At 41.0% G+C, this 12899-nt stretch overlaps 1 protein-coding gene across 1 annotated transcript; it reads left to right on the plus strand.

The window, feature by feature from the left end:
* The first annotated feature begins 5978 nt into the window (after positions 1–5978).
* LOC308609985 (UDP-N-acetylglucosamine--peptide N-acetylglucosaminyltransferase 110 kDa subunit-like) lies at positions 5979–9461 on the plus strand. The gene has a single exon (XM_081259256.1). The coding sequence runs from the start codon at positions 6097–6099 to the stop codon at positions 9235–9237; it is 3141 nt and encodes a 1046-aa protein (XP_081115382.1). The 5' UTR covers positions 5979–6096; the 3' UTR covers positions 9238–9461.
* Positions 9462–12899: the final 3438 nt, after the last annotated feature.

A 12899-nucleotide genomic window follows, 5' to 3' on the forward strand; every position in this document is an offset into this window, starting at 1 on the left:
AGTGAATCTGTCAGAGTTCAGCCGTATTATTACATTTTATTTTATTCATTGAACATAAATAATTATCAGTGAATCCTTTCTAGATTTTCTAGTTTCCCAAAGTTCCCTGTATTCACATTCTAAGGTGAAAAATGGTATTTTAAGTCACTGCTCTCCACCTTATATTATTTATAATCACTCCTCATGACCTCTTCCTTCAAAGAAACGTGATCCTGAGAAGTGTCCTTTGTTTGTCTTTGTGGAATAAGTGATGGGGATGCATCCTGGAGACCTGTGAGATGTTTAAATTGTGGCCTAATGAAACTAGGATGGAGAGTTCTGGAAAGATCTGGAAAGATGGCTGGTAGAGTGTGGCCAGATGTGGGAGAAGAGACACGTACCGAGAGAGGGAGAGGAAATTTTCAGAGGGAGACAATTAAACAAATAATTCAAAAAGTTTTGTTGTGTGGTGTGGGATGCAAGCCTTTCTCTCCCCCTTTCCTTCACAATCTCTTTGTTAAAGACTGTGTTTTTCATTAGTTTTACTAAGATAGGATTTGCCGTTTTGTTTGGATACTGAGAATGGACCCATGGAAACAGTTACATTTGGGTTATCTCTGACTATCTTTAATGAAGAACATAAATATTGGCCACACTATCTATGCACATGCTATCACCATGCCTTTTTTGTTCTCTGTTCATATATCTAAGTCCTCTTCTTTGAGGTCAATCTCAAATCTCATCTGAAATGTACATTTATTGATAGATTCAAGCCATAATGAACTGTCCCTTCTTTGTGCTCCTTAGGCTCTGATTATTTATAAAAACTCATTTTTGAACTTAGACCCTGTCCAATATGATATATTACTTATTTCATCAGCATATGTTATATCCTCAACACAGTTATAAGCTTTTGTGGGGCTGGGATCATACATTCTGTAATTTTTCTCAGTACTTACACTTACTTTGATAGAAAGCGCATTCATTCATCTAAACATCATTTATTGAGTGTTAATTAAATGTCTCAACTCAGTCAATATTGTTTGAGTGAATGCATGCATGAATGAGGGAGTATGCAATAGGTAGCCTAATGTACCGCCCGATGTGAAAAAACCAAAAGCATAAACACAAAAGCAAGCCGAAAAGTGGCCCAGGACTTTCTGTAAAATATCCTGCTTTTGTTGGATGAGGCCATGAAAATCAAGATGCTCCTGAAAGGTCTTAAGAGCTGACCAAGAATAGTAAACAATTGAAATTCTCTCAGGCTTATTCAACCCTATCACTGGACACATTTATACCTCTCAGGAATGTTATTAAAAGAAGAGATTAATAAAGCTTTTATAGATGAGTTGATAAATCTCTAAACATTTAAATCTTCATTTCCTCCTAGGTTTCTCTAGTTTGGGTTTCCAAAAGATTTCAAGAAACCACAGGATAATTAAAAAATTAGACATTATCTTTCTTACCTTCATGTTTTTTGATGGTAAACACATTTTATTTTCTCCATAGTGCTGCCCAATTTCCACCAGTACAGTTCTTAAGTGAATTTTGCTCTGGATGGTGGGATATATAAGATGTAAATGAATTGTTTGTATATGTTTTAGAATTCTTCTAAAGGGCCTGGCCATGGAAATGCATTGAATCTTACTTAAATAAGTAAAGGAACTTCCTCAGAATTATTATTTTATTCTGGTTAGGATACTCTCTGCCCTGGTTTGTTAAAATTTCCCTCTAGAGTGGTTTTAATTTTGTTTCTGATAGGGTCCTAGGATTTATTGCCACACCCATCCTGCATCTGGTTTTCTTTGAATTCCTCTCCTTGCAGTTTCTGATTCCTACAGGGCCTTACAGGTTAGTGACAACCTGGCCATCACAACTCTGGGAAGGACAGGCCTACTTTTCAGAGGTGCTGATGTTTTCTGTACCTGAAGGTTTTCAAGAGATATCAATCTTCCTCACCACCTCCCTTGGCCCTCTTAATGGACTAAGCAGTTCCTCATGAAAGTTCTGTAGGATATCTGTACTAACTTCTCCATATTGTTCCATCCTGAGTCTAAATTCCTGGCCTCAAGGTAATGTTAGATTTCTAGCTCCAGCCCCTATGTACATAAGGCCTCTACTAAGGAACAGAACGCATACACATCAGTCTGCTCTTATTTCTCTGGATTTGATTTCTCTGTTACTTTCTGAAACATGCAGGTGCTCCTTTCTTTCTTTTAATCTCAGCTATGTGCTTTTAACATTTTCAAAACTGACCCAGAATTTACATGTGTCTCCAGTAAGAGTACATTAAATTGAGCTTAGTCTGCTCTTCTACTGGCATATTTGAGATCCAAATAATTTGCTACTTAACTGGATTCAGTTACCTGTATATTTCAGGCACCTAAACTCACCATGTTCCAAATTTCCCCCTTTATAGTTAGTAATTTTCTTGGGAATCTGGATAACATTAGATGGAATAAAGTTAGTGAGTGGCCCAGGATTGCCTGAAATTTTGTTTGTCAGAGTGGCCAGGGAAAGTTAAGCAAAGAAGCAAACCAAATGAAAAACAGAATCACATTATTATGGCTGAGACAAGATTCCATGCAGAACTCTCTGTAGAGCTGGGTTGGGTCATAACTTATGCCAGAGCTCTAGGTGGGGTTGACACCATCTCATGCCAAGCTCTCAGTTCTGGGCTAATGTCATCTCTGGTCCACTCTATGGAGTGGAAACTTTGGAGGAATGGCCAATGTGTTCCACAGTGTAGGAAGAGGGAAATTGTGAACGTTACTTTCTAAATTGTGGAGGAACTAACCACTGTAAATGTGCCTTGAACTATGGTGTTTAATTTGACCAGTCAGATCAATAACTTTCCCCTTGAATGAAATGCTGCTACGTATATGAGCAGAAAAACAAAACTGGTATAAGGAATAGATAGCTAGTGGGAAGCAGCCGCATAGCCCAGGAAGATCAGCTCTGTGCTTTGTGACCACCTAGAGGGGTGACATAGGGCGGGTGGGAGGGAGGGAGTTGCAAGAGGGAAGAGATATGGGGACATATGTATATGTATAACTGATTTACTTTGTTAGAAAGTGGAAACTAACACACCATTGTAAAGCAATTATACTCCAATGAAGATGTTTAAAAAAAAACTAGTGTAAGGAGCTGGAGAGACTGGGAGTCTTATTTTCCCAGCAATTAACTTTTCCTCGACCATGACCTTCCTTTTGAGTCTCCTAGACCTTGGGCATGATAGCAACCCCTTGGGTTGGGTGATGGCAACCCCATCTTCACTAGAACCTCTATAGTTAACTTTGATTTTTCCCACTCCGTCTATCCATCCCATGTATGCAGTCAGACATTTGATCTTGGACTTTTACTGACAAAATATCCTTGAATATAACCATTTCTTTTCACTGCCACTGCTACTGCTTTTGTCACTGCCTTAACTAGAGCTTTAACTTTAAGTTCTTTATATAAATATCTAAATATCTATATATAAATAAAATATACAAATAAATAAAATGTAATATTAATTTTGATGATTTAAAAGTCTTTTCTTGATAAAGACTTTTCCTGATAAATATACACAATATCTTATATAAATATTTGTGTATTATCTGTTCTTTTCTTAGAATTTTAGTCATATGATTCTATCTCTTGGTATGTCTAGAACTTTTTGATTGAATGCTGACTATTTTATTTGGCTTTTAAAATTTTTCTCAGTGGAAATGTTGTTTTGCTTCAAAATATTTTACTCTACCTGGAAGTAGCAAATCTTCAAATTACAATTTGTTAAATGCTTTGAAATATCAATACTATAGGTGTCACAAAATCTAGAAAAATGACATTTGAAAATTAACTACTGCCAGATGTGTCTCTATAAAACTTTTTCCCCACTCTTGTAGCTATATATTCTTTAACTGCCTCCTGTTTTAGAAATAAAATTGTAAGAAATAAACTTTGTAGTTTATAGACATAGATTTCTTTTCACATGGTTGATTAGAGTTTGCTTTTAGTTATTAATAGTTTAGAAAAGTTTATTTCAGCATCACAATTTATTATTGATAATGTCGCATTAATGTTCATTGTTAACTTTGAGAAAACCTCTATGGATTACTTCCTCATAAATATTTACTATTATAAATGCATTACTGATTTCAGTACTGCTATAGGTTTGTGCATTACAGGAATTCTGATAAAATACTCATTCACACCATTCCATTACACACATTATTGATGGGGTATATTCTTTTATTTCTTTCTTTATTTATTTTTGACTGTGTTGTGTCTTCATTGCTGTGCGCAGGCTTTCTCTAGTTGCAGCGACTGGGGGATACTCTTTGTTGCGGTGTGCAGGCTTCTTATTGTGGTGGCTTCTCTTGTTGCAAAGCACAGGCTCTAGGCACACAAGCTTCAGTAGTTGTGGCTCGCAGGCTCAGTAGTTGTGGCTCACGGGCTCTAGAGCGAAGGCCCCATAGTCGTGGCACACGGTCTTAGTTGTTCCGCGGCATGTGGGATCTTCCCGGACCAGGGCTCGAACCCGTGTCCCCTGCATTGGCAGGTGACTTCCTAACCACTGTGCCATCAGGGAAGCCCCTGGAGTATATTGGGTTTTTTTTTTTTTTTTTGCGGTATGCTGGCCTCTCACTGTTGTGGCCTCTCCCCGTTTTGGGGCACAGGCTCCGGACATGCAGGCTCAGTGGCCATGGCTCACGGGCCTAGCTGCTACGTGGCATATGGGATCTTCCCGGACTGGGGCACGAACCCGTGTCCCCTGCATCGGCAGGCAGACTCTCAACCACTGCACCACCAGGGAAGCCCTGGGGTATATTCTTGACAGAAGGAAATTTCCGTTTTGACTAAGCATTGAAGAAAACTGAATCTTTGACTTATCCTTCACATGCCTGATGATTGAAATAATTTTCCACAGAATAACTTCTGGTTTTATACTTTTCAGTTCTTTTTTTCTTCTTCAAACGCACATGCTTTGAGAGCTGTGAAGTGCAAGACATGGCTATATTGTAAGGTGGTTTTTGTCCTTACACTTCTGTGTCTTGTGCTAGTTAAGTCAGTAGAGTAGTCAGTAAGAGTACTGGAAGTTATTCCTGTAATGGGATATTATATAGTCAGTTACATATGGTGGTGTCTGAAAATCACATAATAGCCTCACTTAAAACATCTCCTTAGCCAGATTTCAAGAAAGCCTGTGACCAATCCAATATGATCCAACATAGCAGAATATGATAGAAGGAAAATTGACAAAGAAATAGACGCTGGACTTACCTGATGGAAATAAAAATATCTCACTTTTGACAATTTTGCAAAAACCTATAATGACATGAACTAATTTCTAGGGTTCTTCGTAGGACCTAAAAAGGAACCCATAGAGTTGTGGAACAACAATAGAAGCTACTGTGATGAGAAGCCCGGACACCGCAACAAAGAGTAGCCCCCACTCGCCGCAACTAGAGAAAGCCTGCACGCAGCACTGAAGACCCAACGCAGCCAAGATAAAAATAAATAAATAAATAAAAATAAATTTATCTTTTAAAAAGTGATACTCAGGTTTGAGGCATGAGAAATTTGATGAGGAGAAATTAGCTCATGTTTGCAGAACTTTTAAAATATCAAACTCAGTCTCTAAGATTTTAGCATTCTATACAACATCGGTTACTTATTAGTGGTTTGGGAAGGCCAATTTAAAATTTTCTCATCTTACTGTATTGAAATTCACGGCCCTAATGTTCTCCACGTTGACTATATGAATGATGAAGAAAAGTCAATCATGTATTTCATTTCCAACTGGACAGAAAACAATATTTTGAAAAGTGTTTGGCCTACTGACTTTTGATTTCTTCTAAGGCAAATGGATAGGTAATTTTTATTCCCTGATTAGGAGAAAAATGGGGGAAGAGGGCAGGGTTAAGAATTAAGATTTCAAGAGCATGAGAGGTAGATGGCCAACCATAGTTCCTAAGGTTCGGTGCCTGTAACTGTTGCCGCTGCTTAAGCGTGCCAAAGCAGTGGTACGGCTGCTGCGCTCGTGTTTGCTACCACTAGAAACATTCTTGCCAGTAGTGGCGGCAGCGGGACTCAATTACTCCCTTTTTTCACTCTCTCCAGAAGCTCCAGATGGCGTCTTCCGTGGGCAACGTGGCCGACAGCACAGAACCAACGAAACGTATGCTTTCCTTCCAAGGGTTAGCTGAGCTGGCACATCGAGAATATCAGGCAGGAGATTTTGAGACAGCTGAGAGACACTGCATGCAGCTCTGGAGACAAGAGCCAGGCAATACTGGTGTACTTTTATTACTTTCATCTATACACTTCCAGTGTCGAAGGCTGGACAGATCTGCCCACTTTAGTACTCTGGCAATTAAACAGAACCCTCTTCTGGCAGAAGCCTATTCGAATTTGGGGAATGTGTACAAGGAAAGAGGGCAGTTGCAGGAAGCAACTGAGCATTACCGGCATGCATTGCGTCTCAAACCAGATTTCATCGATGGTTATATTAACCTGGCAGCCGCTTTGATAGCAGCAGGCGACATGGAAGGAGCAGTACAAGCTTACGTCTCTGCTCTTCAGTACAATCCTTCTTTGTACTGTGTTCGCAGTGACCTGGGGAACCTGCTCAAAGCCCTGGGTGGCTTAGAAGAAGCCAAGGCATGTTATTTGAAAGCAATTGAGATGCAACCGAACTTTGCAGTAGCTTGGAGTAATCTTGGCTGTGTTTTCAATGCACAAGGGGAGATTTGGCTTGCAATTCATCACTTTGAAAAGGCTGTCACCCTTGACCCCAATTTTCTGGATGCTTATATCAATTTAGGAAATGTCTTCAATGAGGCACGGATTTTTGACAGAGCTGTGGCAGCTTACCTTCGTGCCCTAAGCTTGAGTCCAAATCATGCAGTGGTACATGGCAACCTGGCTTGTGTATACTATGAGCAAGGCCTGATGGATCTCGCAATAGACACCTACAGGCGAGCTATTGAATTGCAACCACATTTCCCTGATGCTTACTGCAACTTAGCCAACGCTCTCAAAGAGAAGGGCAGTGTTGCTGAAGCAGAAGATTGTTACCGTACAGCTCTCCGGCTGTGTCCCACCCATGCAGACTCTCTGAATAACCTAGCCAATATCAAAGGAGAACAGGGAAACAGTGAAGACGCGGTTCACTTGTATCGTAAAGCATTAGAGCTCTGCCCAGACTTTGCTGATGCCCATTCAAATTTAGCAAGTGTATTGAAGCAGCAGGGAAAACTGCACGAAGCTCTGATGCATTATAAGGAGGCTATTCGAATCAGTCCTACCTTTGCTGATGCGTACTGTAATATGGGAAACACTCTATGGGAGATGCAGGATGTTCAGGGAGCCTTAGAGTGTTATACTCGTGCCGTGCAGATCAACCCTGCATTTGCGGATGCCCACAGCAATCTGGCTTCCATTCACCAGGATTCAGGGAATATTCCAGAAGCAATTGCTTCTTATCGCACTGTTCTGAAGCTTCAACCTGATTTTCCTGACGCTTATTGTAATTTGGCTCATTGCCTGCAGGTTGTCTGTGATTGGACAGACTATGATGAGCGAATGAAGAAGTTGGTCAGCATTGTGGCTGACCAGTTGGAGAAGAATAGGTTGCCTTCTGTGCAGCCTCATCATAGTATGCTCTATCCTCTTCCTCATGGCTTCAGGAAGGCTATTGCTGAGAGGCATGGGAACCTCTGCTTGGCTAATATAAGTGCCCTTCATAAACCACCGTATGAACATATAACAGACTTGAAGCTCAGTGATGGTCGACTGCGTGTAGGATACGTGAGTTCTGACTTTGGGAACCATCCTACTTCTCACCTTATGCAGTCTATTCCAGGCATGCACAGTCCTGATAAATTTGAGATATTCTGTTATGCCCTGAGCCCACATGATGGCACAAACTTCCGAGCGAAGGTGATGGCAGAAGCCAATCATTTCACTGATCTTTCTCAGATTCCATGCAATGGGAAAGCAGCTGATCGCATCCATCAAGATGGTATACACATCCTTGTAAATATGAATGGTTATACCAGGGGTGCTCGAAATGAACTCTTTGCTCTCAGGCCAGCTCCTATTCAGGCAATGTGGCTGGGGTACCCTGGGACTAGTGGCGTGCTTTTCATGGATTATATCATCACTGATCAGGAAACGTCACCTGCTGAAGTTGCTGAGCAGTATTCTGAGAAACTGGCTTATATGCCCCATACGTTCTTTATTGGTGATCATGCTAATATGTTCCCGCACCTGAAGAAAAAAGCCGTCATCGATTTTAAGTCCAATGGGCACATTTATGACAATCGGATTGTGCTGAATGGCATCGACCTCCAAGCATTTCTTGATAGTCTATCAGATGTGCAAATAGTCAAGATGAAATGTCCTGATGGAGAAGACAACGCAGACAGCAGTAATACAGCTCTTAATATGCCTGTCATTCCTATGAATACTGTTGCAGAAGCAGTTATTGAAATGATTAACAGAGGACAAATTCAGATTACAATGAATGGATTCAGTATTAGCAATGGCCTGGCAACTACCCTGATCAACAATAAGGCTGCCACTGGAGAGGAGGTTCCCCGTACCATTATTGTAACCACACGTTCTCAGTACGGGTTACCGGAAGATGCCATTGTGTACTGTAACTTTAATCAGTTATACAAAATTGACCCATCTACTTTGCAGATGTGGGCAAATATTCTGAAGCGTGTTCCCAATGGTGTACTGTGGCTGTTGCGTTTTCCAGCAGCAGGAGAAGCTAATATTCAACAGTACGCACAAAATATGGGCCTTCCCCCAAACCGTATCATTTTTTCACCTGTTGCTCCTAAAGAGGAACATGTTCGGAGAGGCCAGCTGGCTGATGTCTGCTTGGACACTCCACTCTGTAATGGCCACACCACAGGGATGGATGTCCTTTGGGCAGGGACCCCCATGGTGACTATGCCAGGAGAGACTCTTGCTTCCCGAGTTGCAGGTTCCCAGCTCACTTGTTTAGGCTGTCTTGAGCTGATTGCTAAAAATCGGCAAGAATATGAAGAGATAGCTGTGAAACTGGGAACTGATCTCGAATACCTGAAGAAAATTCGTGGCAAAGTCTGGAAGCAGAGAACATCTAGCCCTCTGTTCAACACCAAACAATATACAATGGAACTAGAGCGGCTCTACCTACAGATGTGGGAGCATTATGCAGCTGGCAACAAACCTGATCACATGATTAAGCCGGTTGAAGTCACTGAGTCGGCCTAAATAATGACTGTGTGCCCAGGAGAATTACCCCTGTAGCTGAGCCTCAACCTTCTGGGGGAAAGGGAACTACTTTTTCAATATCATGGTGCAGATGGGTGACAGACAATGATAAGAAATAGCACAGCCAGACTTGCTTCCTGCATGATCACGATAGGGAGAAACCCAAGAGATGCGAAACTGCTGTTCCACAAGGAGTCTCCATCGAATTTTGCAGCAGCCAGGTGTCTGGAAGGTCTGGAAGGTGAGTCTGGAAGGTAAGTCTGGAAGGTCTGATCTCCCTTGGTCTTCCAGGGGATGGATGGTTAATGTGGAAGGGAGATAGAGATTGCCCGGCCGTTTTGTGATTATCATGGATTGATTGAGTCTTCTGAATTAATTTTTTTCTTTATATTTTGGGTATTGGAGCTTTTAAAAATGTTTGGTTTCAGGTATTTTTATTCATGTGAAGTGTATATGATTCTCTTGAGATAAGGTTTTAAGCTAAAATATTCCTTGTTTTAGTTTCTGAACTCTACCGATAAATGGGGACTTTGCTGGTGTAGTCTTTTTATAGGTTTTATAAACCACTTGAGCCTCTATCAGTCACTTTAGTGTCTGACATAACGTTTGGAACTCTCAGTGCTTTGTTGGTCTGTAGATGATGGCTTCAATTCTTTTTCTGGTCCGTTTCCTTCTTCCCTTCCCCCCACTTTAAAAATTCTCCTGTAACTTGGCTAACAAAATACCAAGTGTGATTCAAAACCTCCCAGAATGTTTCTCTTCAACACATCATCTGGTGCCAAATGAAGATTGTTAGGAGTGCTTATTAATTATGAAGGGCACAGTTGTGGTACTGTCACTGACGATAATAATAATGGATTTTTGGCCTAGAGTTTTGACCTATTTCACCAGTGTTTTACCATTGACTGCCCCTCTATGCTGCTTCCAAAAGTGAGAGTGTGTGATAAGATTTTTACTTTCATTTCTAAAGTTTGTTTTTTTTAGGTGAGTCCTGTTCTTCCTTTTTCTTTCAGCAGAAATGAAATCCCAGGTAAGTATAAGTATTCAAATATTTGATCAGTAAGTCACAGTTATCTCCAGTACATTAAATAACTTTCATCAAAAAACATGTTATAGGTGAAAAGCTCTGAAGGACCAGCTATGTATATGATAATTATGTTTCAGGCCTTCTAGGGTATTATATATAATAACTTGTCTTCTGGTCGTGGTCTTGAAGTCTTTATGGATTCAGCCTCAGTAGTAGCGAACTGCACTGCTACTTGGTTTGGAGTACAAATTAGACTTTAGCCCTCCTGGAGGTTGAGTTTTTGGTATTGAAAACCATAGGAATGAAATTATTGTATTTCATCAAAGGATCGAGGGCTTGAGGCTTAAACAAGCCAACATATGTGTGGGAAGCAGTCAGCCTTGAGAGCAGGCTACGGACATGCCAGGCATGCCGCCGCTGCTCGAAGGGACTGTCCCTACTTGTTCCCCTCCTTGTTCCATTCCACGGGAGATAAATCACCAGGGCCCAGAAATCAGAAAGAATGTAAAATGAGACAAGCCAATCTGTCTCCACCCTGCACGTGCAGGTTATTTTGGATGATTCTGGGTTTATGGGTTTTCTCCCAGGGAAGTTATCCTTGAGCCGAGACAGTCATTAGATGATGTAAACCACCGTCTGGCAACCTTCCCTTTTCTAGTCGATATAATCTGCAACTGTAGCATAATAAAACTTGCCTTGCAACCGTCAGTTGTCTTGGTCCTTCTGACCCCATTTGTCGGTGCTACTTCAGTTCCTTACCCCGTCCCTTCTGACCCTGGGCGGTGAAATCCTCTTTCTGAGGCTGGTCCGCGGCAAGTGGCGCCTGAACAGGGACCTGAAGCGTGAAGCCAATGAAAAGAAAAAGAAAGTGCAGGTAAGAGAACCCTTATGCAAAATATGTGTGGACACGAGTAAAAGTGAAACTAACAGAGGCATAAGGCAACAGTCAGAAGTAAAATAAGATGGGGCAAAAGGGCTCAAAGGAGCGTGAATTATTTGCTCCGGTTTTACTTTCGATGCTTAAAGCTCGGGGTAATAAAGTTTCTACCTCACAGTTGACTGAATTTTTGCAGCATATCCATGATGTATCTCCCTGGTTTCCTGATGGCGGCTCTGTGACATAGAAATCTGGCAGAAAGTTGGAGAAGATTTTAAAAATTATTATGAGTCTCGAGGGCCTACTCATACTGCCGTTGTTACATTTAGTTTGTGGAATCTGATAAAAATATGTTTAGGTTCTTCTCATGATAGTGTTGATTTGAATGTAAAGTCAGAAAAACATAAGCCTCTGACAGAAGAAACGACTGTATTATCAGCTACTGTGTCGCCACTTCCTAAACCAAAAGAGCTAATAAATTTAAATATTTCAGATGAAGAGGAACATTTTGACTTAACAGATGAGGCTTTTAAACATAAAAGAGAGAAGTATCCTGAAGATGATTTTCTAATGGCTATAATAGATAAGTCAGTGAAAAAGCTGCAAATTAGTAAGGACTGTCTTCCTCAAAATTCTCCATCTGTAAAACTGCTCAGTCCCTTGCAACGTGCTGTACAAGCAGCAATAAAACGAGGAGAAGATCCTATTTTCTGTTGTCCTGTCACGGAAAGACCTGATCCTAATAATCCTCAACAGGCTATTAGGGAGCATCAGGCTCTTCCTTTTAAAGTTTTGAAAGATTTAAAATCTGCTTGTGCTCAATATGGGCCCACTGCTCCTTTTACTACTGCTATGGTTGACACTATTACAGGAGAAGCTCTTCCCCCTGCTGATTGGCAGTCTATTGCACGAGCTTGTTTAAATGGTGGAGATTATTTAATATGGAAGTTTGATTTTTATGAACGGGCTGCTGAACAAGCAGAAAAGAATGCTACCCATGATATTCCAGTTGATTATCATATGCTGATTGGGGAAGGACCATATATTTCTTTACAAGATCGATTAACTTATCCCTTTGTTGCTTATCCTCAAATAAATCATTTGGCATTACAAGCCTGGAGGAAATTATCTTCTACACACAAAACTGAGGATCTTTCAAAAATTAGACAGGGACCTGATGAACCATATGCTGATTTTGTAGATAGATTGTTACAGCCGGTGGGGAGACTCATTGTGGATGGACTCACTGGTACAATTGTAGTTAAGCAACTTGCTTTTGAAAATGCTAATAATGCATGTCAGGCTGCGATTCGACCTTGGAGAAAACGGGGAACATTGGAGGATTATATTCGCCTTTGTGCAGACATTGGGCCTGCTTATATACAGGGTGCTGCTATGGCTGCAGCATCAACTAAAGTGGGGTTTAAAAACAATCCAAAGAGAACAAAGACTAGTTTTAAATGCGGAAAGGCAGGTCATTTTGCTGGAGAATGTAGATCTTTTCACTGTAACCCTGGTCCTTCCTTCCCTACTCAAAACCCTCCAGATGGTCAGAAAATCCCTGGTTTATGCCCTAAATGCAATAGGGGAAAACGTTGGGCACGCGATTGTTGGTCGCTCAGTGGCCCACAAGGATGGAACACCACTGTCGGGAAACTCCTCCCGGGGCCTTCCCCGGCCCCAACAGATAATAGGGGCAATGTCTGTGTATCCTCCTCAAACTATCAATCAGACATTAACCAAAAACAAAAACATACA

This window comes from Mesoplodon bidens, assembly GCF_964165515.1.
Source record: "Mesoplodon bidens genome assembly, contig: HAP1_SCAFFOLD_423, whole genome shotgun sequence".
NCBI lineage: Eukaryota > Metazoa > Chordata > Mammalia > Artiodactyla > Ziphiidae > Mesoplodon > Mesoplodon bidens.